The sequence below is a fragment of the Daldinia loculata genome (assembly GCF_022478755.1).
Source record: "Daldinia loculata strain CBS 113971 unplaced genomic scaffold F4817scaffold_81, whole genome shotgun sequence".
NCBI classification, from domain to species: domain Eukaryota; kingdom Fungi; phylum Ascomycota; class Sordariomycetes; order Xylariales; family Hypoxylaceae; genus Daldinia; species Daldinia loculata.
Genome location: NW_026054935.1, coordinates 1 through 26,596, shown reverse-complemented (window position 1 = coordinate 26,596; position 26,596 = coordinate 1). Strand labels below are relative to the sequence as shown.

At 43.2% G+C, this 26,596-nt stretch overlaps 8 protein-coding genes across 8 annotated transcripts; 6 read left to right on the top strand and 2 right to left on the bottom strand.

Annotated features, from left to right (window-relative positions):
* Positions 1 to 161: 161 nt before the first annotated feature.
* On the top strand, positions 162 to 1,749 carry F4817DRAFT_369127 (uncharacterized protein; the record flags this gene model as incomplete). The annotated part of the gene is made up of 2 exons (XM_049307317.1): positions 162 to 552; positions 642 to 1,749. The coding sequence occupies 2 exons, from the start codon at positions 162 to 164 to the stop codon at positions 1,169 to 1,171; spliced, it is 921 nt and encodes a 306-aa protein (XP_049154462.1). The 3' UTR covers positions 1,172 to 1,749.
* Positions 1,750 to 2,451: 702 nt separating this feature from the next.
* Positions 2,452 to 3,992, top strand: F4817DRAFT_351968 (NAD(P)-binding protein). Its single transcript, XM_049305164.1, has 3 exons — positions 2,452 to 2,930; positions 3,065 to 3,341; positions 3,495 to 3,992. Exons 1-3 carry the CDS (start codon positions 2,642 to 2,644, stop codon positions 3,688 to 3,690), a joined length of 762 nt encoding a protein of 253 aa, XP_049154461.1. The 5' UTR covers positions 2,452 to 2,641; the 3' UTR covers positions 3,691 to 3,992.
* Positions 3,993 to 4,433: 441 nt separating this feature from the next.
* On the top strand, positions 4,434 to 5,657 carry F4817DRAFT_287034 (NAD(P)-binding protein). The gene has a single exon (XM_049299619.1). It carries the CDS (start codon positions 4,515 to 4,517, stop codon positions 5,553 to 5,555), a length of 1,041 nt encoding a protein of 346 aa, XP_049154460.1. The 5' UTR covers positions 4,434 to 4,514; the 3' UTR covers positions 5,556 to 5,657.
* A 2,985-nt stretch (positions 5,658 to 8,642) lies between these two features.
* Positions 8,643 to 10,158, top strand: F4817DRAFT_369125 (uncharacterized protein; the record flags this gene model as incomplete). The annotated part of the gene is made up of 4 exons (XM_049307316.1): positions 8,643 to 8,666; positions 8,697 to 8,747; positions 8,781 to 8,832; positions 8,869 to 10,158. The coding sequence occupies 4 exons, from the start codon at positions 8,643 to 8,645 to the stop codon at positions 9,855 to 9,857; spliced, it is 1,116 nt and encodes a 371-aa protein (XP_049154459.1). The 3' UTR covers positions 9,858 to 10,158.
* A 241-nt stretch (positions 10,159 to 10,399) lies between these two features.
* On the top strand, positions 10,400 to 14,179 carry F4817DRAFT_351963 (cysteine proteinase). Its single transcript, XM_049305163.1, has 3 exons — positions 10,400 to 11,258; positions 11,333 to 12,114; positions 12,176 to 14,179. The coding sequence occupies exons 1-3, from the start codon at positions 11,075 to 11,077 to the stop codon at positions 14,024 to 14,026; spliced, it is 2,817 nt and encodes a 938-aa protein (XP_049154458.1). The 5' UTR covers positions 10,400 to 11,074; the 3' UTR covers positions 14,027 to 14,179.
* A 3-nt stretch (positions 14,180 to 14,182) lies between these two features.
* Positions 14,183 to 15,636, bottom strand: F4817DRAFT_351960 (kinetochore Sim4 complex subunit Fta4). Its single transcript, XM_049305162.1, has 2 exons — positions 15,027 to 15,636; positions 14,183 to 14,950 (listed from the first exon to the last, which is right to left on the bottom strand). Exons 1-2 carry the CDS (start codon positions 15,406 to 15,408, stop codon positions 14,445 to 14,447), a joined length of 888 nt encoding a protein of 295 aa, XP_049154457.1. The 5' UTR covers positions 15,409 to 15,636; the 3' UTR covers positions 14,183 to 14,444.
* Positions 15,637 to 16,090: 454 nt separating this feature from the next.
* On the bottom strand, positions 16,091 to 19,137 carry F4817DRAFT_286975 (glycoside hydrolase family 3 protein). The gene is made up of 2 exons (XM_049299618.1): positions 17,710 to 19,137; positions 16,091 to 17,641 (listed from the first exon to the last, which is right to left on the bottom strand). The coding sequence occupies exons 1-2, from the start codon at positions 18,700 to 18,702 to the stop codon at positions 16,130 to 16,132; spliced, it is 2,505 nt and encodes an 834-aa protein (XP_049154456.1). The 5' UTR covers positions 18,703 to 19,137; the 3' UTR covers positions 16,091 to 16,129.
* A 2,051-nt stretch (positions 19,138 to 21,188) lies between these two features.
* F4817DRAFT_286958 (putative NADPH-dependent methylglyoxal reductase GRE2) lies at positions 21,189 to 22,809 on the top strand. The gene is made up of 2 exons (XM_049299617.1): positions 21,189 to 22,743; positions 22,792 to 22,809. Exon 1 carries the CDS (start codon positions 21,637 to 21,639, stop codon positions 22,711 to 22,713), a length of 1,077 nt encoding a protein of 358 aa, XP_049154455.1. The 5' UTR covers positions 21,189 to 21,636; the 3' UTR covers positions 22,714 to 22,743; positions 22,792 to 22,809.
* The last annotated feature ends 3,787 nt before the right edge of the window (positions 22,810 to 26,596 follow it).

Sequence of the window (26,596 nt, the reverse complement as noted above, 5' to 3'; positions counted from 1 at the left end):
GTAGTTATTCTGCTAAGTAGTGACGACCTAAGTTAGTAACCGTTCTACCCCAAGAAGTTTCTTTAATATATAATGGCCAACCTTTTGTTTAGATTCCACGCAGCCCGTAATATTCAATAGTAACCCTACTCTTCACCGCCTAACAACATCTCTTCATCAATATGGCCTCCTTGTTCTCAAAACCTGATCATATCTTCCTGAGACACAAGGTAGATTGTAATATGCTTGATCTGGAATTTGCCGCATGCAAATCATTATTCTGTATTACCACGGATATTATATCCCGCTATCAACGCGTAGATCGAAAAGATGTTGCCACTTTTAGTATCGTCATATCGCACATCAGGCCAGCGATGAGAGCAGAATTTGTTATAGAAAATGTTATCTTTCGTGGCATTATAGTACAAATTACCGGGGTCCCGTTACCGTCTGGCATATGGTCCCCTATCGCCATTCTCTTCGACCTACTCAGGATAATCGTGAATTACCCATTAGGCCTATCACCGCTGTTAACAGAAGAGGATATTGAAAAGGGGCTTAAGTTTGCTTATTGTAAGTCGTAGTGCCGTATCTTAATGGATGGCCCCTACGATACGACGATCTATGAAGGGGACTGGATTGACATCTTCTCCGATATATAGGTCTGCCAGGAGTTGGAGCTCAGCAGAACGAGGTGGCTGTCCTGAATTATCACTTTCACTGCTTTGCCTCCTCCATGTACGCCCTCGATGTAATGAACGATCCTTCCTTTTTCGTATTCGCAATGCGCGACGCACTAGAAAGCAGCTGGGACAGTGCCGATCACTACGACAAGTTCTTCAACTCGGTCAATCAATGGATTGTTCAATGCGGAAATAAGATATATCGGCTGATCAAGCGCGGATTCGAACCAACCTACGAGGCAATGTATCATCACGGGAATCTATACCAACTCGAGCTTGATAAGACTTATGGTAGTCACCACCCTACCCCTGGCTTGACGATGCATCGCTGGGAGTTCTGGAAGAAGCGCATCGAGGATACGATGATCTTCCTCATCGACTGCGAACGCCCGCTAGATGTCATGAGGGAAGGAAATGTGGCCAGACAGGCTGCTGCACATATGGATTTGCTGTCAACAATTTGGAACGTCGAACAGCGCGAACTAGTCAGACTGGGCATTAAAAAATAAAGCAGCGAGGTATATTTTTATTTGGGCAGGGTTAAAAGTTAGTAGCTAAGTTCTTGAGGAGCTGAGTAGTTCAGTCAAGTATGAGATGTTAACCATACATGCTTTAGATAGTTGAAATTAGCGAATCTTTTCTTTACTTCCCTTGTCTTGTGCCCCAACTCGGAGGCAACTGTTTCTTAAGACGTGTTAAATATTACTCTCTTTTCTTCTATCTCCCTTTCCACCCACACAATTCAGAGTAAGTTTAATATAACTAGGTCTTATTAAAGTAGAATTTGGATAACTTGTAGACATCATGGTGAGGTTGTTACTTGGTTGGTTGGTTGGTTGGTTGGTTGGTTGGTATATTTAACGCCGGGGCGAGGGGGAAGGACCAGTCCTCGCAGACCTCCCTAGGGGTATGCGGCGTGCAGAGCTATCTAAAGACTAATATACACTGTATCTATATACATTATAATTGGTGAGGTTGTTGCGTTACAGTTAAGGGATTATATTAAATACGCATGGATCCACGCGTTGGATCAACGAAGTTGTTTCTATGCTGTTTGGTTCCACCTTCGGTATTCAACGGCCCTTGGCTGAGAGCGAAGCCGAGGTAGAATAGAGGAGTAAGTAGAAGATCGTATTCATCGGGGTCTATCGTACTTATTCGCCGAATCTATTATCAAATGTGTATTCTAATATAATACGATATATGCCTATCTTCGTTTTCCCCTTTTAATGCGTCCGATATAATTGCCTACCTGTTGAACTAGTAATTGACTCTATGTACCTACCTATATATCTGTTTTATACTGGAAGATATTTATGTTTTGTTTTAATATAACCTCGGTATAGCAACCATAACGTGGGGAAGTGAGTGTACTTCTAATTCGTGGTATAGATAGTTGGAGATGATTTATTCTCGCTATATTATGCCCGGTAAGCTATATCTTTAATAACCCTTTTTTTATAACACCCCCTCACCTTAGAACGACATGATTATCAACAATCTAGGTACCTATTCTCGGGGACTAAGCCGAGAAAGCAGGCAACACTATTCAACAATCTGCCGATAATACGAGCCTACTGAGATCATCTGAACGTCTTCACCGGCAGAGGTGTCCTACCTCAGCTACATATGTACCTATGCATGCAGCGTGATGCCTACGTCAATGATCGAAAAGCATTGGGTTACCGCGGGTATGAATACACCCTCTGGACTGAGATATCAAGAACTCGCCTGTTATATGTTTCAGTGGCTTTGGTTATGTGGGTAGCAGTTATTGCCCGTACCACACGGGGGGGAGGGGGGGGGGGTGTAACACACCGCTATCCCACCTCTAGGTAATTTTCTGAAGTCGGAGTAGATATTTGTCTATAAAAGCATAAGCATCCCGCAACATTTAAGTCTCTGTCAGTCAACCCGAGTAGAATTCTTTCTACGGTCTAAACGAACTCCTAGCTTATTCTTAGCTGCTCTCACGACTAATGGCAGACCCAAAGCCTCTTCAAGGAAAGGTTGTACTCGTCACGGGGGCGGCCCAAGGAATCGGGGCAGCTATAAGCGACTACATCGCGGCGCGTGGTGCAACGTTGTCTTTGGCAGATTTGCAGATAGACAAACTCAACGCCTCGGCGCAACGTATTTCTGAGACTTACCCCGATATTCAAGTGTCGACATGGACCGTGAACGTCACGGACCCGAAGTCCGTCGAGGAATGGGTCATTGCGTCAAAGGAGAAATTTGGGAGGATTGACGGATGTGTTAATAATGCTGGTACGCTGATCTGAATCTACGATATATAGCTACTCAGATAGATTTCCTCTTTCAAGCTTATCCATACCCCCCCCCCTTCCCTCCTCTAACTTTACTATAACCCATTGACTAACTATCGAGATGTAACGAAATAGGAATCCTTGGTGACGGAAACCAGATAACGGAGATGAGCTACGAGAACTGGTCTCGAGTCATTGATGTCAACTTAACTGGCGTTTTCAACTGCCTAAAGTTCCAACTACGCGCAATCGCAGATGGCGGTAGCATTGTGAACATGTCTAGCGCTGCCGGCATACGCAAGATTCCCATCTTGCCAGCCTACGCAGCTTCTAAGCACGGGGTCATTGGTTTGAGTAGAATAGCCGCTGCCGAACACGCACACCGCAATGTCCGGGTTAATGCGGTGTGCCCGTAAGTATACATTATTTTCTTACCGGCCCGGCTTCATTAATTGGAGGTAGTATACAGAAGACCCTGTATTTCACTGCTTTTGGGTCCCCCCCCCCCCCCCCCTCTCTACGAACGTCAGATAACTCCTTAGTAACTAACTACCGCTCGCTCCAGAGGTTTTGTAGACGGGGGCATGAAAGACGTGCTTTGCAAGGAAAAACCCGAGCTAAATGTTGCCGAATACCCAGTGCTATTAAAAGAGTACCTACCAGTGGGTGAGGTGGCTGCGATGGTTGGGTACCTCTTAGGCAACGAGAGCAAATTCATCACTCGGGCAATTCTTCCGGTTGATGGCGGGATGAGTGGATGATTCTATGAGTCAAGCCTGACAACACTATATCTTTAAGTCTCTTGTAATTTGGAGGGAATGTTCTACTTGTGCCGTTTGGATGAAATCGTTTGGCACCGGTCTCATTACTGTGGAAGGTCTTAACATACGCGATGTAGGACTACGTTCCTTGGCCTATTGTCTAGCTTGGACCAGAATTTAGGGACGTTGACTTTACCCGATGTAGCTAAATATCTGTATGACCCTTTCCAATTATCTTTCCCTTTAATGATAGAGGAGCAATAGGGTCTAGACTCTGCGTGAATTCTATGCTCTTAATAAAATTCTCAAGTAGGCAGCATCAGGAGCTTTCGAAGAGATAATCACGAGGAATTGGGTGTATAGGTGAATCTTTAGAGTAATTAGGTAGGCCGTTCTTAGAACGGCCTACCATAGAACGCCGTTCTATGGCTGTGAGTTGGTGAAGAGACTCATAGCTTCAATCACGTGACCGATACATGTCTATCAGATCTCTCCCCCTTTTTCCCACCTCCTTACCTTATTCCAATAGACCAAAGCTGAGGCGTTCTGATTCGTTAGCTTAAGAACAGCACATAAACTTGCGTGTACATAGCAATGTTACTGGGTCACAATACAATATTATTATTACTACCCTGCCGCTTTGATGCCGCGCTGCCCCGGTATTCCGTAACCAGGGGGTGTCCGCCGCTCTAGAGTCTAACTGTAATTGGATCTCTACGAATGATATATACCTGTTAGGGGTTCGCGACTGTCTCACCTTTTCATCTTCCGCACAATAATTCTATTTCTTATTGTTCCTTCACCAACCTGAGATACACTCGAATATGTCTCTCGGAGCAATTTGGACACAATTCTTCCCACCGCGCAACGGCGCACCGCTGACAGACACCAACTTACCAAGCCAAGCTGGCAAGGTATTCATCGTAACAGGCGGGTCATCCGGGATAGGATATGAAACCTCACGGATCTTGTACGGTGCGGGTGGCAAAGTATACATGCTTACGCGATCGAAAGACAATGCTGAAGAGGCTATTACCCGCATAAAGGCACACTATGCCCAAGATGGGGATGCGAATGTGAAGACAGGGAGCTTACATTTCATACAAATGGACGTGGCAGATTTTGAAAGTGTCAAAAACGCTGCCCAACAATTCCTGGCGCTCGAGGGTCCAGATGGGAGACTCGATGTCTTATTCAATAATGCGGGTATTGGCGCTCGGAAAAATGCTCCTCAAACTCCCCAGGGACACGAATATCATTTTGCTACTAATTCTATTGGGCACCACTTACTCACCCGATTACTCGCCCCTATTCTGTCTAGAACAGCTAAGAAGTCCCCTAAGGATACGGTGCGCGTCGTGTGGGCCGCGTCAGTTCTTGTCGACATGATAAGTCCTCGAGGTGGGATCCGGAAAGAATATTTACAGGACCCCTTCAGTATTAAGAATCAAAATGAGCTATACGCGTCTTCCAAAACAGCAAATTGGTTCCTAGCTTCAGAATTCGCACGTCGGCAGTCCGAGGCTGGAGCTTTCGGCACGGGAGTTGTCCATATGGCCGCCAACCCGGGAAACTATATCACGGGAATATGGCGTCACGTTACTCCGCTGATTGCATATGTTCTTAGACCTATCCTCCGCTATCCTATACACGGTGCCTACACGTATCTCTGGACGGCATTCTCAGACTCGGTCACTATGGATGATGCGGTGACGGGACGGTATGCGATTTGTGACGGAAGGTGGCATCCGGGACAGAGAAAGGATCTTCTCCTAGCACTGAGAGGAGAGGAAGAAGGGGGTTCAGGACGGGCAAGAGAGTATTTCGAATGGTGTGAGGAAAGAGTAAAGGACTTCCTAGACTAGAGTACCTAGGCACAGAGTATGATCTTTCTACAGGGCCCGGGGACATTTGAGGTAAATCCTGGTATAAAACTGTTTGTATATTAGTCTTAATGACTACCTAGGTATATATGCAATATTATGCCATATAAATAGTATAATTCGTCGTAGACAAGGATATCAAGACATTGCTTCCTAATATCGGAAAATACGGCATTATTACCGGTTTCGACGACGATAAAAACATTGGCATTTTTACGCCTAACTCCATCCCTATCACTCTTAGGATGCTACTTACTCATAAATCTGGCCACGAGTACGATTATATTAACCCGTTGCTTATGAAATGGCGCGCCTCACGCGGCGAAAGGCCGTTCTCCGGCCCAGATGCCGAGCACCTAGCTACCTTGCCTCTAGTGTACCCTCCAGGCACGGGATTTTCGTATGGTGTGAGTTTTGAATGGGCTGGCAAAGCAGTCGAAGCTGTTACCCACCTTAGCCTCGACGAATTCATGCGCGAACGTATTTGGACGCCCCTGGGAATTGAAAATGACGCTAGTTTCTTTCCAAAAGCGAGAGATGGCATGAAAGATAGGGTAGCTAACCTTAGCACACTCAACGAGAAAGGAGAGCCGCCGGCAGTGGATGCCTCGGACTTCGATACGAAGGGCGGAGCGTCCGACTGCTTGGGAGGCGCGGGCGTATTCGCGACCCCAAGAGCTTACTACACATTCCTGTCCGCCGTATTTCGGCGAGACCCCAAGCTCCTATCACCTGCGTTGTACGAAGAACTTTTCCGCCCGCAGCTCGACGAAAAGCTAGAGCAGAGCTTGAACGATGATATCGCCTCCTCGCCGAAGAAGACGCAGTATCTCGGCCTGCAGATTCCATTGCCTATCAGGAAGACGTGGAGCTTCGCGGGCCTGGTGGTGAAGAAGGGCCATGAGGGCTGGTTCGCGCCGAATACTGTGTTTTAGGGCGGGTTTCCGAGTTGTATGTGGTTTATTGACCATGAGACTGGTATCTGTGGGACGGCAGTCTGTCAGATTATTCCGCCCATGCATCCTAAAGTCATTGCTCTTCATGGAGAGTTCCAGAAGGCTATATTTAGCCTTGTAAAAGCGAAACAGAACTAGTTATCTTTTCCGTATTCAAAACTCAGGAGGTTACGAGTAAAGAAGTAAACGGGATTTTTTGAAATTTGTCTTGAGCGGTAATGAGCGTTTGAGATAATACTCTATTGAGGTCAACAAACGAAACCAGTCGTTTCATTTATGCTTAGATACACTGAAGTCTTTTCAATCCACGCGATTCAATCAATACATATATCCATATATACCTCCGTGCCAAGCACAATGTTTCATTTGTCACAGTCTTGGTAGCACTCATCTTGAACTCCGTTATTACAGGCCGGGTCAGTTGGCTCAGTACAGATCCAACTCTCGTAATATTGGCAAGTTTTATCTGCATATACGACAATATTAGTTTGGAATCTCACAATATAACCTTGGAAGGCAATAAGTCAGTGTTTGCTTGAGCTATTTCACCTACGCTGGCAAACTTTGCTCCCTGAGCAATCATTTCGAGTCGAACACTCGCGGGTTTGGCCAAAGACACCCAGTCCAAGGGAAAGAATCGAGAGAACTTGAATGAGACGCATGGTGCCGAGGAAGTTCGTAGGGATAATAGCAATAATAGAATATTGTTTCAGTGTGATGGTGGGCGTCGTAGGCGTTTGGAGTTGTATCCTTTAATGAGCTGATTTAACTGTACCGAGAACCAAGAACTCGATGGCGTGCTCAACTTTATATACACAGATTGCTTCCTCTTCGCTGCCTGCTTGACGTACGGCGGCGAATATAGTACCCATCCTAATTATTCGCAGAATACATCCAAGGCTGGAACAACTGAACCCACTGACGAAATACTATATATTTCCTGACTAAGAGAATCGCGGCATATATCCTAAAATATAACTGGAGGCAGCCCTGCGGGCTGCACAATATGCCCGAGTTTACATAATTGCGCACCGGCCATATACTGCCCATTGAGTTACTTTCCTATTTGGGCCATGGAAAAAATTCGACACATGAGGGCACCCCTGCGGGGCACCACAATAGCCCGAGTTTACGAATCACGTGCCGCTGCTGCCGGGGAAAGGCGCTCGGCGCGCTTCGGCCGAGCGCCTTTCCCCGGCAGCAGCGGCGGACAACCTCAAATATTAAACTTTGCTAGAATTCTTTTAAAAAATGAAAAAAAAAAAAAAAAAAAAAGGAGCGTACAGGACTCGAACCCAGGCTCTTGTGAAACTTAAGTTGCTTAAATATATAATGCGTAACTACGTAATTAATGACCGTGGCTAGCTAGGCTATTAAATACTTAAAAGTCGGGCAAAAAAGATACGTATTTCGAGAAAAAGATAAAAGTGGAGATCTGGAAGAGCACGTGAGAATTCGAGGATGCACCCAAAAAAAACGCTCCAGAGCTGCGCACAGACGAACTTCCTATCTCGTAAAATGGCCAGGCAAAAAGATCGTCTGACAATATCCCTCGTAAACTCGGGCACAATAACCCCTCGTAAACTCGGGCAAATCACGAATAAGTATCTTACGACTATACAGTCGAATGGCCCGCAATATCGCCTGATATACCTAGAATTGGTAAATATAAGCTGACTAACGTGTAATAGTCACTTTAATGCCATAGCTATCGGATAATGCTACATCTCCCCTTTTCTTGTAAAGATGATATTCCTTGCTGATAGCATTCATCAGTCCCAATATCCCTGTCTCTCTTGAAAATTAACACCCATAACAACATTCGAGGTCATGTGGGTATAAATAATTTACCTATCATAGTAGAACCGAACAACCACATTGTTTAGTCTGTTAGCCTTGATCTCAAAGCACAGTGAACTAACAGGAATATGGTATCTGATCGTTAAAGCACAAATATGTAACAATGCTCAAAAATTTAGTATAAGTAGGTAGGCAGAGAAGAAATATCCGGCATCAGAATTTTATCCGTATATCATATTCGGCACACAACCTGAATTCATTATCATAGCCTATAATCCCTTAGTATCTGCATATCAAAAATCAAACATTCACAATGGCACCAAGGCTTCAATTCGACGTCATGGCGAGAGTTGCCCAACACATGGAGGTTTGGCAATGTCTCCGAATGGGACGTATGAACAAGAAACTAAACAGTGCGGTCTTCAACCACACCGTAAGATATATTTTCGAGAATCCGCATCGATATCGCGCTCTTCAACCGATCGAGTATGCTTTCATAAATGGTAATCTTGGCCTGTTGACTACCCTTCGTGACATAGTAGTTACAAGCAATGTGAGAGCTCCAGGGGGATGGTCGTACACAGTGGATTTTGGTTCAGTTGTGCGAGAAATTCTCGACTTTGATTCCATGAGGCAATGCCTCGCGAACCCCGAGGGCTATAGATGCTTTGAACTTCTCATCGACACGGCTATTTCGACAGGCACTGTTCCTTCCCTAGACCTCTGGGGCATAAATAGTCCTTCAATGTTACTGGGAAATTCCATAAAACAAAACTGTTATGACGCCGTCGCAGTTATTCTCAGACGGCGAACGGAACTTGGCCTTGACCGCTTCTTGAGTGAGATGTGCTTCGAAAATATTCCTGTAATGGATGGTTTTCTTTCCCAGTATCATCTCTCGGAAAGAATGATCGAATGTCTTATTGCCTGTACTGGTATGCCATTTAGTTCCGCCTGTGGCCTAGCATTTGTAGGTGCTATCAATTTTCTTCTTAAGAATAGCCCGGAGCTACAGAACAATCCGGACCAAGTGTTAGCTGGTTTCCATCATCTTACTACGTCCCCATCCTGGTATGGCAATCCGGGTGAATCAGGCCGAAATATTACGAGGTGCATTAATGCACTTAGCAGGTTTATTCGGGCCAAAACCCTAGCGCCAGTCCCCATCCCCGTAGTAGAGATGTTGCTAAATCGCATATGGAGAGTGGTTAATCCAATTGCAAGATTCGACGCAGGTGTTGGTGACGCAGAAGGCGTAACCCAAGAGCAATTGTTAGATGCGATGGCTCAATCTATCACGTGCCAGCAATATTCTAGAGTATTCAACACTATCATCGACTTGAATCCAAGGTATGCATATATTCCGAATAGGAACGCCGATAGGACTGCACGGCTAGGGCATACACGCTTTGTCGACCTTGTTACCCGAGAAAATATTGGTCTTCCCCTGAATTTCAACTGGAATAGGTATGATAGAAGCACTTTCGACGGGGGCCGGATACCTGATGATGATGATGATGATAACTGAAGATATCTAAGAGTACATGTATTAAGAGGTACATATAGGTACCTGGATTAGTATTGTTTTAGATTTATACAAAAGTATTGTTTAATAATATTCAAAGCAACTAAGGTTGTCTTTTCCATACCATTCTTCTTTTATGCATGTTCCTTTCAACCGCATAAGGAGTCAAGTCTTTGCTTGTTATTAATTCCTTTTTCCGTTTCTTTTCTTTTCTTGTCATTTTCGAGAGCCGCAGGATCGTACCAAATGCGGAAATGTTTTCAACATTAACATCAACATTAACAAATGCAGATGCAAGTATTTTATTTGATTTTGATGTAGAAATGATATAGAAATGATATATCATAATGTAAGACAAAATGACCCATAAAATGAAGGCTGGGTGCTAGAGTCTCTATTGGCTAATATCTGCATTTCCGCCCCCAATTGACAAGCAGGCTGAACCAAGCTTGCACAAGCTTATCTCAGCACCGCGGGATATGATCCACTTATGACCCACATAGGGCTCTGCAGCATTCCATTTCTTACAAACAGCTAGGTTACACCAAACATTATAGTACCTATTATGTACCTATTATAGTACTTACCTACATGTACTCAGTAGCTCTTCCTTTTCTCCTCCATCTTCTTTCTCCAATGTCGCATGCTCTAAACTACATTTTACTTCTACTTCGTATACTTCTATGCAACAAGCAAAGCTGACAGAGCAAGCAACTAAACACTACCTAGGTCTATCGAGGCTTGGTATAAGACTATAAGTCGTCAGCATCACACGATGTCACAATATCACAAACAATTGCATGGGCTGAGCTATGCCTTAATTAATGCAGACGGGACTGATCATGACTCCCCCTGGCCTCGGTGAACCACATTTTTCTTCTATACCTGCTATACCTGCTATGCCTGCTGTGTCCTAGTGCCAATGTTTATAAGTTCGAAATATTTCCTTCCCGTTTGCCATTACTTCTCACTTACACATATCACTTTCTCCATCACCTTCTTTTTTCCCCTTAGCCGTTTCTGAACTAGCACAACCCCTCTCTTGCCTGTCAGATAGCTAATTGTGCTAGCTATTTGTATCTCTCCTTCGGTCTACCTTCTCTTCTCCTTTCGACTTGACGAGAAAAGTAGGACCGGGTGACTAATTGTCCCTTCCGTCTTCGTGTCACTCTTAGCTTGGTATCTCGTACTATCTCACCTTAGTCTGAAATCAAAGAGCCATGTCCGACGTTGACTCAGCCTCGTCTTCGGAGGCAGGATATTCGGACCAGGGCGTTGGAGACCGTACCGTGATGGCCGTGGTGCCCGTGAGCATGCAAACCCCTAAGAAACCTAAGAAGCAGACCCCTCAGGAAGCGATTGACGAATTCTGGAAAAAATTTACAACTAAAGCTCCTGGAAAAGGTTCGTACCCTCATTGCTATACTACCCTATTACGCTAGTTTTCGAGCGTGACGTTATTAATTCACCCACACTAGCAACTACTATTATCCCGCATAACGAATATGCCGAGAAAGCGGCGAAGAGGTCTACCAAAGCCGTTGGCACAAATACCCAGACGTCGTACGAAGAAGCTGCCGCCGTCTGTCAAGCCAAGGTTGCCAAAATCGTCAAGGAGTGTCGCCGTGTAAATCAGAAATATCGAGACCCGCACTTCGATCTCGAGATCGATTTGAAATGGGGTAGCCGAGATACTCTAGAGTCTCTTTGCAACACCAAGGAAAAGGCCGACTCGTTATTCAAGCCCAAGAGCGTCAAGCGTGTGGTAGACATCTTTGACGACCCTAAGTTCTATATCGAGGGTCCCACCGCCAACGACGTCAGGCAAGGTCGTGATGGCGACTGTTGGCTGCTCGCCGCTCTATGTACTCTTAGCAACAAGCCTAGTTTGATTGAGAAGGTTTGCGTAGCTCGTGACGAACAGGTCGGCGTCTACGGCTTTGTCTTCCACCGCGATGGCGAGTGGATCTCAGAGATTATCGATGACAAGTTATTCCTGACCAAGCCCGACTTCGATGAGAGCTTCCTCGAGCGGATCCTTTGGGAAGACCGCGAAAGGATCAACTCTGAGGAGCAATATCGAAAGGCGTATCAGAGCGGATCCGGAGCTCTCTATTTCGCCCAGTGTGAGCACGAAAATGAGACCTGGCTACCACTGCTCGAGAAGGCGTATGCTAAAGCGCATGGTGACTACGCATCGATCGAGGGCGGTTTCACCGGAGAAGGGATCGAAGATCTCACCGGTGGAGTTACGTCCGAGGTAAGTTTTCTCTTTCAGTCGTACCTTTGAAAATCATTTTCCTACTGACACCGTATAATAGCTCTATACCACGGATATTCTTGATAGGGAGTATTTTTGGAAAGAAGAGTTGATGAAGGTGAATGATGAATTTCTCTTCGGATGCTCTACAGGAATGTGGGGTTCTTATTGGGGCGAACGTAAGGGCATCTATGAGCTTCATGCCTACTCAATAATGAAGGCTGTGGACATTGACGGCCAGCGACTTGTCCTACTCAAGAATCCCTGGGGAAAAGGAGAATGGACCGGTGCTTGGAGCGACGGGTCTAAAGAGTGGACAGCTGAGTGGATGGTCAAGCTCAACCATCGGTTCGGCGACGATGGGAATTTCTGGATTTCGTACGATGACCTACTTCGAAAGTACCAGGCTTTTGATAGAACTCGACTTTTCGGGCCGGAGTGGAAAGTTACCTCTCTCTGGACAACACTATCGGTTCCCTGGACACTAGACTACCACGATACATACTTTACATTTTCTCTCGCAAAGACTGGGCCTGTTGTTCTTGTGCTTTCTCAGCTAGATGAGCGCTACTACCGAGGCCTTGAAGGCCAGTACCGATTCGAACTGAACTTTCGCCTGCACAAGAACGGCCAAGAAGACTATGTTGTTCGCAGCATCAGCTCGATCCGTCTGAACCGCGCAGTAAATGTTGAGCTCGAGCTAGAAGAGGGCGAATATACGGTCTTGCTCAAAATTGATGCCACTCGTTATATGGGCAAACTACCGATAGAAGAGGTGGTGCGCAACCATGCGCGGGACCGCAGAGACAAACTAGTTGCCGTCGGCATGTCATACGACCTCGCTCACAGTAAGGGGAAGATCATCGAGTCTGCTGAAGAAAAGAAGGCCCGGAAGGAAGCGGAGCAGCGCAAGAAGGATAAGGAGCGTGAGGAACTCAAGAAAAAGATCATGGAGGCCCGGCAACGTAATCATTATTACCGCGTCAAACAGCATAAGAGGGACCAGGAGAAGAAGGCTAAGGCCAAGGCCAAAGCACAGATCAAAAAGGCTGTAAAGGCCGACAAGTTAAAGGCCAAGGAGGCTGACAAACAGGATACCAGTTCCAAGGAAGAACCGTCGGAACCCGCGGATAAGCACGTTCAAGTGTTGTCGCCAAGCCCTACCCCGGCGCCGGAGGACACTAAAAAGGAACCGACTTCTGAATCGAGTACGGATCCCAAGGCGGAGACGCCCTCTACAGAGCCTGACAAGTCTTCCGTAGACTCGCCGTCGACATCTGAAGAGCACTCTGCTGAAACCCCCGAGGTATCTAAGGAATCCAAAGCAGATGATACATCTGGGTCTGAGAAGGTTGAAGGCAAAACTGAGCCGGATACGGAAGGATTACCTGATTCTAGCGTTACTTCGTCAAATAAGGCAAATGTCGATAACAAGTCAGATGAGAAGGGGACAAAGGAGACGGAAGATGAAGAGGATGACTCGTCTGACGAGAGCGATATATCGTCTGTTTCCGAGATCAGCGACAGAGAGCTAGATTATGAGCTTAAGCGTCAGGCGAATAGTGTCGCCCCTCCTCCTTCGTCGCGACCTCCTGTCGAGCCGCCGGAGGAAGAGGACGAGTTCGAGAAAGACCCGTGGAATGCTGTCGCCACAGTCGGTTTACGCGTCTACTACAAGGTGTCTGATGAGGATAGGGACAAGGAGATTGTAAAGCTACGTGTCGTCCGCCCGAACCCTTATGCTAAGGACGATAAGAAGAACGGCGAAGATGGGGATGAGGATGAGGAGAAAGAAAAAGAGCCCAAGACCTCTAAGGGCCTAGACGTCGACGACAGCTCTAAGGATGCCACGCTTGAAGGTAGCCAGGAGCAGAGGAAGAAGAGCATCATGTCTCTTGTGCCGCAAGCTTAGCGAGGGTAAGGATCCGAATAACGAGTTATGAGGCATAAGTTATTACGAGTATGATTAGATAAAAGAGAATGGAACCTGTATAGAGATTGAGAATAACAGTCAAGTGGAATACCTACTCCATTCAGTCACTTCAATATAAATATCTTCTTTTCATATCGTCGAGCTTGTTTTCGTATGATGGCAATTTAACTTGCTTAATTGACCTTATCTCAGCCAGGTATGAGGTATGTAGATATGTACTATAGGAGTATCATCATTCTTGCGTAACGACATGGCGAGTCGACCGCCAAGCCAGGCCAACTAGCCTCTCCGAAACTCGAGACGCCACTTTCTTTCTTCCTCTTCAAGTCCATACAGAATAACAAAGAACTAGAATTGTACTAGTATGGTAAGCGCTAGCATGTATTGTCATGGCATATCAAAACCCATCAAGCAACCTCTCAACCTTGCCCCGCTCCACGGCCTCCAGATCCTCCATCGCGACGTCCTCGCCGGGCTCCGGGTCCGGTAACTGGGCGACGCGGGCGGCGACGCGCACCAGTAGCACGCGCATGCGCTCGAGCTCCTTTTCCATTTCGCCGTCGCGCGTGACGAGGTTCGGTTGGACTTTTTCGACGCCGGATTCGCTTGTATTACCGACTTCGTTCGCACCACTACTACTTTGCGGGTTGGAGGAGTCTAGGCCGGAAGAGGAGGAGGAGGAGGAGGAGGTGGTGGTGGTGGTGGAAGAAAAAGGGGCTAGTAAGTTGCGCATTCGACGGAGACGATCGAGGCGCGCGCGCGTTTCTTTTCGCCGCGAGGAGAGGATTGATAGCGAGGTTGCGAGGTCGGCGTAGCGTAGGGCTTCGGCGGGGTGGGCTTCGGATTGCGAGGTTGAGTGTTGGTCCCATGTGTTGGGGAGGGAGGCGATGACTTCGTCGGATGCTGCGTTAGGGATGGTTAGTTAGCTGGCGCTTTTATAATATGATATAGTATCGTAATCGTAGAGAAGTAGACATACCAAAATCCGCACCCACCATCAAAAACTTGGGCCCTCTACCACCCAACCCCGTCCCTACATCTATCCCGTCCTCATCATCCTCCCCTCGACCCCCTTCCCCGCGCACAGCCCTCTCCGCAGCTTCTAAGTACAGCGTCTCGATCTGCTCCGCGACATGCCGACTAGCCTGGGGCGCATACACGCGGCGCGCGTGTTGTTGTAGGATATGGTTCGCGCGGTATAGCGCCTCGTCGACGACGCGGTCGCTTAGGCTGCCGTCGGTGTCGGGGATGCGCTGGTTGGATGTGCGCCATGTGTTGCTTGGTGTGAGGGATTGGGATAGGTGGAGGGTTTGCGCGGTGAGGAAGGAGGATTTGTGGGCGAGGATCGTGGGGGGCGCCATGGTGTGGTGGTGGTGGTGGTGGTTTATTTGGGAGTTTTAGGTGTTGCGCTGGGGTTCTCTTATAATAGGGCGCATCGTTTTGGAGGGTTTAATTCTTTGGATGTTGAGGCATAAGTAGAAGTATAGCTTTCTAATTGGCCAATTGTTTGTATAATCGATTTATATTTGGCTCTATCCGAGATGGTTGTAAATCGAGTTGATTTAAAGTGATATATTGTAAAGATCTTGTAAGATCGCGTCGCGTCTTGGAAATCTACCCCGCGTTTCTATTTCACGGACCCACTGCGGGGTCTATTCAGGGTCCAAGATGTACATGTAGGTACCTTACATAAGGTGTCACATACTGGAGCTATTGTGCAAAGATTAAATTGTAACAATTCTCAACTTCTCATTCATCAAATTCTAATTTCGATTCCACTCATCTGCGCTATCTTTCTGGCCCCCATTGGGAACTCATTGAGAACTCATCGAGGTCAATTTGGAAAGCGGGTTGCAAAGTGATCTCAATTAAATGGCGGCAATACGATAGAATCAAACATTTATACGGCACTGAGGATACTATTTCTGTTATAACAGAAGTGAAATCTATTTCCATCTCATTCAGTCATATCAAATATTTTCCTCTAAGAACATATCTCGAATAGACGCCTCGTCATAATTTTCATCAGCATTCGTTACATTTCATGGGCAACGATTTCCCATATTAGAATTCCAGAATCCATCACAGCCCGGACCACCAAAATGTCTCGGCCACCTTGAACGAACCCTTCACGGCTTTACTTTCTTTAATCTCACTGCTGTCACTGACAATGACATCGTACTCGCCCTCCTCGACGCACCATTGATCGCGTTCCTCGTCCCAGTAACTAGCCGCGTATTTCTTCGCAACCTTTACAGAAACCGTCTTAGTTTCGCCCGGTGCCAACTCTACCTTGGCGAAACCCTTGAGTTCTTTGACTGGCCGGTTCACCTTCGCTTTCTGTTTGGGCGCCACGTAGACCTGCGCAACCTCGGCGCCCTTTACGCCGCCCGTATTTGTGACGGCAACTGATATAGTTAATTCCCCGTCTTTTTCGGTGACCGACAGATCTGAAAACGCAAAGCTCGTGTAGCTCAAGCCGTGTCCGAAAGGGAATAAGACCTCGCGGTCGGCAAATTCGTAGTACCGGTAACCGATGTAGATGTCCTCGCCGTAGATCACTCGACCGCCTTCGGTCCGGTAATTCAGATATGCGGGATTATGCTGGACGCGGACCGGGAAACTGAGACTAAGCTTTCCCGAAGGATTTACATCGCCGAAGAGAATATCCGCAATGGTATTTCCCGTCTCGTTACCGCCGTACCAAGCGTGGATAAGAGCATTTACGTCGTTAATCCAAGGCATCTCTACTGGGGTACCGGACTGCATGACCACCGCTGTGTTGGGATTGGCTTTGGCGACGGCAGAGATTAGATCATCTAAGCCGGGAGGGAGGCTCATATCGGTGCGGTCATTGCCTTCAGTTTCCCATTCGGCGTTAAGCCCAGCACATACAATGACTTGATCGGCACCCCGAGCCAGTTCTACAGCGTGGGCTATCTCAGCCTTGGGGTCGACAATCTTGCAGCCGCCGACCCTGAGCGCGCCGCCGTTGAGAAGAACCGCATCGCCTCCCAATTTGGATGTTGGGCTCGATCCAAATGTGACCTTGAAATTGTAGGTCTTTCCCTTTTCTAACTTGTAGGTCCCTTTCACTTCGACCGTGGCACTGCCGAAGAATGCCTCGCCTAATGTCTGTTTTGTGGTATTGTCGACGATTAGCTCGTCATTAATGTAAAGATTTGCCGATCCGGACACAACAACGCCGAATTCCCAGGTCGCGTCTTCCTCAGCAACCAGCGATCCCTCAAGAGTCGCGTACCAGAGAGGGCCCTTCACGTTCGGATTCGAGTAGTCGATTAGTAGCATCTCCGTCTTAAGAAGCTCTAGTTGATCAACTGGTTGTCTGTCTAGAATATCGTGTCCCTCTGTGTAAACCTTCATGGTCATTCCTTGTGCGCCCTTAGCTGACTCAGTCGAATAACCAAGGAGCGGTAGCAACTTGTGTGAGTATTGGCCGATTGTATAATCTGGAGGCGAGGACAACTTGTTACTAATACCGTCGAATGGAGTCACGGCATAGTACGCAGCCAAAGACGCGGATCCTCCTCCGTGGTATGTTGCAACCTTGGCGTTCGGTCCAATAATTACAGTCTAGAAATGCCAGGCAATTAGCTATTAGGAGCCTAAAGTCTGAGCAAAGTTAGAGAAGAATACCATACCTTCTTATCCTTTTTAAGGGGAAGAATATCTTTATCGTTCTTCAATAAGACTATTCCCTCATTGCCGATCCGTCGAAGAAGCTCCGCCGTTTCAGGGGTATCAGCTGTGCCTTCAGGGGCGTTCTCTTTCACGCCGCTAGCAGCGCACTTTTTGATAAATTCCAACATAGCCTTCACTCGCTGATCTAGGATATGGGTGCGAACTTTGCCGGTCGAGACATTGAACTTCAACGGCTCGCCTCTGAATCGTGGTGGACCAGGCATCTCAAGATCAAGACCAGCTATCGCCGCCTCTGTAGTGCTGTATGTGCCATACCAGTCACTCATGATCATTCCATCCCAACCCCATTCCCCACGTAGCATCTGGTCCAAAAGCTTGGGGTTCTCGCTACAGTACGTTCCGTTGACTCCATTATAACCCGTCATAAACGATGCCGGATTAGAATCGCGAACGACCAACTGGAACGGCAGCGCATAGATCTCGCGCAGTGCTCGTTCTGTGATGATTGCTTGGACGGCATTTCGTTTGTGTTCGTGGTCATTACAAACGAAATGCTTAATAGTAGCTTGGATCCCGGTTGACTGGATACCCCTGACGAGCGCAGCTGCACCCAACCCAGCTAGGAAAGGGTCTTCGCCAAGCGACTCGAATCCTCGGCCACCCAGAGGGCCTCGCTGCATGTTTATAGTAGGCCCTAGGATGGCGTGTGCTCCCTTTACCTTGGCCTCGTCTCCCATTTTCCTTCCTGCTTCTTCTAGAAGTTCGAGGTTGAAAGTAGCACCCAATCCGGTTCCACAAGGAAAGCAAGCAGCTTTGATACCATTGAAGAACTTGGTGCCACGAACGCCATTGGGCCCGTCAGTTAAGCGCAACGAAGGGATTCCATGTTCTGGAAGGCCTTTTGTATGCCAAAAGTCGATACCCGCCAAAAGATCGACCTTGTCGCCCATAGAGAGCTTCTTGAGGACCTGTTCTACATTTATATCCGCCATGTTTACTTTGTCTCGACGACAGCTCGTAGAGAAAAAGTAGTGATAATAACAACAGCTACCGAGTATCTAGGGCAGTGAAGAAAAGACGGAAGGTAGGTAGAGAGAAGGAAATCAGGTTTTAAGCTACTCGAGGAATAGTATATTACTTATTACCACCTTTATAGCTCGAAACTAAGCCCACCGCCGCTACCGCGCATTACTTCCCTACCCCATACAAGGTTCGACAGCAGACAGCGTACAAGGAGGTACGACTAACGTTGACCAAGGAATATACATAATTCACAGAAGTCACAGCTTGGCGGCGTATTTCGTGGGGTCATGTAAGATCGGCTCTCGTCTGCCGTCTCATCGTCTGTGACCTTCCAGCGTTTTCCCTAGTAGGCACAAGCACCCCTTCCCCCCCCCAAACGTACGAATTGTGACCCTCGACACCGGAACGCAATCGGGGGGGACAAGCCATCCAAGAAAAAGATGGTTGAAGCGGTTTCTTTCAATGTAGTGTAGATCGGCGCCGGGTTGACGGGCCGCTCGACCCGCTCTTCCACCCGAAGATTTCCCAGTAGCGCGCCGCAATAGGGGGGCCCCGAGGTTTCTCCAGTCCAACCATCAGCTGTGGTTATACGTATACAGCTGCCGACAGGGTCCCGGTATGTACGTAGTCTTGAACGCTTGGATGCAAGGTGCTGCTACGTCGGTTACACGTTCGTCGTGACTTTGCCCCGAGTTCGCTGGGTTTTGTAGAGTGCTAAATAGGAAATAGGACCGATCGATTAGTTCGTTGATGGCCTAGTCAGTGATTAGAGAGCATGGTGTTTTAGTCTGTACACTATTTTATATGATATCGCATTAGAGGCGGGAGTTATGCTTACCCATGTCATGTATATCCGTCATAAGCAGCTATATAGAAGACATTCTCGATATTGTGGCAGCGGGTCAGTTACAAAGGACACATAGAAATGCATACATATCATAGAATTGACTATGAGGTCTATATAAGCACCGAAGTGACCAGTTAGTATTATCACGAGTACTGTCATAACGCCTGTTCGAATTGAAGATTGAAGTCAGTTACAAATCACAAAATGCGAATCAATATCTTTACAGTATCCAACTGGTCGCGGGTTGGAGGGTAATGTTTGGATATATTCAAAAGACAGGTACATTTTATTTACGAAACATATAAGAAGATAGAACTTTTACACTAATAGCTTTAGACTTGACGGTCGTGATAAGATCACTTAAATACCTCTAGAAACACACTCGAGTTAATATCTCAAGCAGGTATTGGTCATGTTACAATTCCTTTTACACGGATGTAATTCCAATGATTACCGGTTTTAACTACTCTTATTTTCTGAACTTCTACTCAGAAACCTTTGAGTTTATGGCTTTTAATTGCAATTAAACTAGGGTCTAGTCAACCTCTTAATGGATACCATATTTTAAATCCTTAGAATAGGATAGAAAGCTATATCAATGAACTAGTCTTGGATAGGATCATCATTTATTGTTCTTCAATGGAGTTATGTTCCCATTTCTTGTATCCTTACAACTGATTGGAAAAGTTCTCCCTGTTTTACACTTTTAATATTATTATATAAAATCTCTCATTAAGAGGATCGACACCAACGTATCGTGAACCATAATATCACCGAAGTCTACAAGCGAAATCTTTAAAACAAAGGTAGGTATTACATTTATGTCTCATAAAAGGGCACCTACCTGCTTGTTTACCTACGTCTGTATTGGTAATGATATGTCTTGGAATTACTGATCTTACCTACCTAGACACTAACGTATTCCGGACCAAGTTTCGGCACGCTTCGGATGGATAATACTATGATTTATAGGCAGTTGTCATGGGGTTTCCGGGCATATCCAACATGAGGCACATTATTTCCGATCACTTATAAGCAGAAACATCGCAGGCTATTCGTATACAAGTCTTATAAGTGTATAGGTAGTCTTATCAAGAGCTTAGATATATCTAGGTTAGGTAAGAATGAAATGATGGACTGTAAAACTTCAATTGGGTAATAATCTAAAAGGAAAGAAGATGAAAAAACTATCTTCCACGGGTAATGCCACTGGATGGTTAAGACTGACACCCAAAGTATAACAATTAGGGCTTAAAGATGTCATATTATATGTTATCACCGTATCTTGTCAGTATGGTTTATCCTGCGGATTACTGGGAAAATGCGTAGCTTGGCTCACGGAAATATGTTGATCTTCTGGAAGCGTGCCAGGCTAGTTAAAAATAATAGGAAAATGCTATTTCCGGAGCCTCGGAACGGCGGTGGAAGGGCGAATACGATATAAACACCGAAAATGCTGAATGATGACTCTCGGCTTTAACATCTATTCGCTGATTAATAGCACAATTAAATCCTAGCTCGTTCTAGCTTGCTAAAGGGCTTTATCTGTTTAAACCCGTAATCTTCGAATACCGTGGGTTTGAATGAGTAAATGGGGAAGAATGCGGCGTAGGTATGTTATGCGGCGCCGTGCACGGTGCAACCAAATTCGCCGTCTAGTTCCGAGGTTCGTAAGATGTAAGACCCCACAAAGACGACGGGATCCGGATGGGGTCTAACGTTTAAATCGGAGCCAACAATTATGCCGAGGTGTTGGTCTGGTTGGGTTAATTGTATTATATGTTATAAAATTGGCTATATGCGGTAGAGAAGGCTTAAGGTCAACTACCGAATCAGAGTAGTAACCTACCTAGATATAACCCATGGCGTTAGTCTAGACCAAGTCGCCCGGGTGAAAACATCGGGTTATGTAGAGTATAAATGATGCCATCGATATGATACTTGAAGCTTCCGGATTACCGAAACACCTTGACATAGCTTCCCTTCCTCATTTCACCTCTCGCAACCCTTTGAAAGGAACCCAACACCACCAATTCCTTGAGCTCAAATCGCTATAATGGCAGCACCGCATCGAGTTCTCCTTACGGGAGCGAACGGCTATATTGCGCAGCATGTTCTGTCGCAACTTCTTGAAGCGGGGTTCTCGGTACGCGCCGTCGCTCGTTCGGAGTCTAAGATTGACGTTCTCAAAAAGAGCTTCAGCAAATATGTGGACACGCCGCAACTAGACTTTGGTGTCGTACCCGACATCACTGTTCCCGGCGCCTTCGACGACGTCTTGGTATCTAACCCTCCGTTCGACATCGTCCTCCATACGGCTTCGCCTTTCTTCATCAGGGCGGTCAAGAGCATCGACTTTTTAGACCCAGCCATTAAAGGCACAACAGAAATTCTGTCGGGCATAACCCGCGTGGCACCAAGCGTTAAGCGGGTCGTCGTCACATCGTCGTTCGCTGCTATTGGAGATGTAGCTGCGAACCCAATCGCAAACCCCCAAAGAATCTATACAAGAGATGATTGGAACCCTACGACGTTTGAACAAGCGTTAGCAACGGATAACCCGAACGTAACATACCCGGCTAGTAAAGCGCTCGCGGAGAAGGCGGCGTGGGATTTTGTGAAAGAGGGCAAAGGCAACTTTGAGTTGGTGACATTAAACCCGCCCGGCGTCTACGGGCCACTCTTTGACGCCTCTCAAATTGCGAAGCCAGAAGACCTCAACACAAGCACAAGTTTAATTTATCAGTCTTTGCTGAGGCCTGGTTTGAAGTCGACTGATCCCGTTCCTCCTACATTCTTATATTTTTGGGTTGACGTACGCGACCTTGCACAGGCCCACGTACTGGCTGCCACTAAACCAGAGGCTGCAAACAAGCGATGGTTTGTCGTTGCAGGCGATTTAAGTTATCAGGAAATGGCCAACTATCTGCGCGAGGCGTTGCCAGAGAAGCGAGACGTGATACCCGTAGGCGAGCCGGAGAAGACGCAGAAACCAGAGGGATTCTACGGAGCAAGCGCCCCTGAAACCGAACAGGTACTGGGTGTAAAGTATAGATCGGCTGCAGAGTCAATCAAGGATCTAGCGCCGCAGCTAGTCGAGATCGAGAAGAGAGCGGCAGCTTCATCCTCGTGAGTCAAAGTGTCAAGGTGTCAAGGTGTCAAGGTGTCAAGGTGTCAAGGTGTCAAGGTGTCAAGGTGTCAAGGTGTCAAGGTGTCAAGGTGTCAAGATATCAAGATTAAGTCGGTTGTTGTTTTTATTGAAATAAAAAGTCCACTTTATTATCGATAGTTGAACGGGGGATGCATACCATAGCGGCAAAGGGTGGTTTTGAGAAACGGTTCCTTAACAAAGTACCGTACCTCTTATATGCATTATTTATTAAAGAGGTAACGTTATTTCTTAAACAATTGTTGCCTAAGCGACCACCGTTTTTCTTTTAAAAATCGTTTTTCTTTCAAAAATCATTTTTCTTTCAAAAATTATTTTTCTTATAAAAATCATTTTTTATTAAAAATTATTATTATAATAAAAATTAAATTTATTAAAAAAATTATTTTAATTATATAAATTATTACCAAAATATTATAAACTTTTAATTTATTTTTATTAATATTATAATTAATAAATTTTTTATTTTATATAAATTATATTTAAACTATTAATTAAAATTAAATATAATTTAATTAATTTAATAATTATAATTTTAATAATAAATAATTTATTAATTAATTTTTATAAAATATTTAAATTAATAAATTTATTATAAATATTAATATAATATAAAAATATAATAATTATAAAAATATATTATTTAATATAAATATTAAATAAAAAAATATAATTAATATAAATAAAATTATTTAAATTATAATATTAAATATAATTATTTTTATTAAAAATAAATTATTTTTTAATATTATTATATTTAATAAAAAAATTAATTTTATTTATAAATATATAAATATTATTTATTATTAATTAAAAATAAATTTATATATTTATTATATTTAAACGTTATAATTTTATATATAAAAATAATTATTATTATAATTATAATTTTAATAATATATTAATTAAAAGTTAAATTTAAATATAAAAAGTAAATTATTATATTTAATAAATAAAAGATTTTTACTAAAAATAAGATATTTAATACCTTAAATGTTTTTTAATAAAATAAAGTTAATAATAATTAAATTAATATATATATTATTAATAAATATAAATATTTTTAATTTTATATTTTTTTTATTTATAATATTAATTAAATTATTTTAATTAAAATAAAATAAAATATATTTTAATAAATTTAAATATTTTTAATATAATTTTTATAATTTAATTATAAAATTTAAATTTTATTTATTAAATATATTTTAAATAACGAATTAAGTAATAAATTAAATATTAAATTTTATTAATATTATATATTTAATATTAAAATAATTAATTTAATATATATTAATTTTAAAATATTTAAATAAAATTATATATATATTAAATTTATTAAATTAAATAAATATATTAATATATTAATATAAATTTTTTTTAATTAATATATTAATATTAATAATTAAACTGTATTTTTTTATAAAGTTTATATAATATATAATAATATAAATATTTGGTTATAATATATTATTTAAATATTAAATAAGAGCAAGGCTAAATAGGCAGTAAGGGGCGGGCTAGGTAGGCAGTATGCGGGGCTGCTATGTACCCTCAAGTACCTGACCCCTCATACAAATTCATTAGTGTACACTTGTACTTCATTGTAAGTCTCAACCACCCAGAAACCGAGGGCCCCCCCGTGAGGCTGACCACAAAAGCCCGACTTTTAGCAAGGCTTATGTCATCCCCTTATGTCATCCCCTTATGTCATTCTTCCGAAATTTAGCCGCTCATTCCCTAAGGTCACGTGCCGCCACGCCGGGCCGCGCGGGGGGGGGCGCTCGGCCCTCGCTTCGCGAGGGCCTCGCACCCCCCCCCGCGCGGCCCGGCAGCGGCGGCACAATGCTCTAGCTACTTTAGGCTATCCTCTCTCGTAGTATTTCCTTATTCGTGTAAAAAGAAAAAAATATAAAATAGAACGTGTGGGATTCGAACCCGGCTTCCTGTATAAGTCATGTGGTGTTGTTTTAAAAGGGTTTAGTTTTGCACTAAGAACATGTGACCTGTATGTGGCCTTGTATTGGCATATGGCCACCTAATGTAATTGGTTAAATTTTAGCCTAAACCTGGTGCACAGGCCACCTTTTTCCCCAATCCTCTTATCTCTCTTATCAATAGCCTTTCTTATCAAAAGCCTTATCCTCTTATCGGCTTATCAAAGGCCTTATCTCTCTTATCAAAGGTACGTACCGCCGAAAATATCCACACTAAAATTAGCTCAACGCTAGTCATGCAGCTAAAGCCTTAGCTCCATATCTCGACCAATGAAAAGCCTGGGATCCAGACGCTAGTGGGGTGCACAGACGAATTGCCTAATTAGGAAATACCATCTTGGCCAAACACAACATCCCTCCTAAAAGTCGGGCACTATCTCAAGATGCGCGCCCTCCTATTGGCTAAATCCCACACCGCCCACCTGGCAATACCCTTATCTTACAGCCTCTTATACAGCCTCTTATACAGCCTATTATACAGCCTCTTATTCAATCGAGTCGATTGAAATGACGATGCAAGGCCTGTATGCCTTTATTCGATGCAATATTATACTGCTTTTACTCGGTCGCATACATCGGTTAAAGACTATGCGGTCGCATGCAGTCATTCCGAGGCAAAAAGGCTGAAAACGAGGTCTTTTTGAATGATCTTTGATACCTATGTATGTATGTATGTATGAGGCTGGCTGACTGGCTGGCCAATCAAGGGGCTGTGTTGTACGAGGCTATCTGATTAGATATGAGGCTGGCCAATAAAAAGGCGCGCATGTTAGAGATTGAGTATCTTATCAAATTTGGCGGGGTTGGCATAAAAGATACGGGCGGGGACAGGTAAATTTGTATGGGAATACATGTAGTACTTGTGCGATACCTGCCAACCCCGCTATTTATGCAATTATGGCGCATATACTGCCTACCTAGCCCGCCCCCTACTGCCTATTTAGCCTTGCTCTTAAATAAACTGTTTAATTATATTTTTATTAATATATTTAATAAATATTTTATTTAATATAATATTTTAAATTAATATAATTAAATTAATATAAAATTTTAATAAATTAATAATATAAATATTTAATTAATTAAAAAAAATTTTTATTTTTTTAATTAAAATTTTTATATTATTATAGTTAATTATTAAAATTTTAAACTTTATAAAAATAATATTGTTTTTTATAATAATTGTGTACGTTTTTATAATAAAGTAAATTAAGTTATTATTATTATATATATTTACCTTTTTTACAAATATAAACTTAATATATATAAATTTAAATTAATTATAAAAAAATATAAAAATAATAATAAATTATATAATATAAACAAATATATTATAATTTTATAAATAGTATTTTGGTAATTATAATTAATGTATATTAAAAGAAAATGATTAATTTTATAATGTAAAAATATAAGTTATTATTATTAAAAGTGTTAAAATATTATTGCATAAAAAAGTATATATTAAATAAAATAGTTTATTATATTTTAAATGTATAAAATTATATAATTGTAAAAAAATTAAATTTAAAACTAAAATTATAAATTATAATAATGGTAAAAGGTTTAATATATTTTATTATATATTATATATTTTTTTTTAATATTATTAATATATATATTTATTATATATTATATTTATATAATTTAATAATAATATTAATTATAGTTAATAATATTAAAATTTAAATATAATTAAAATATCTTTTTTATAAATATAATGTAATAATAATAATAAAATTTTTTAATATAAAGATTTTTAAATTTATTATTTTTAATTTATTATAATATATTATTAATAAAATAAAAAGTAAAAATATAAATTAAAATCTTTTTATTATTAATTATTA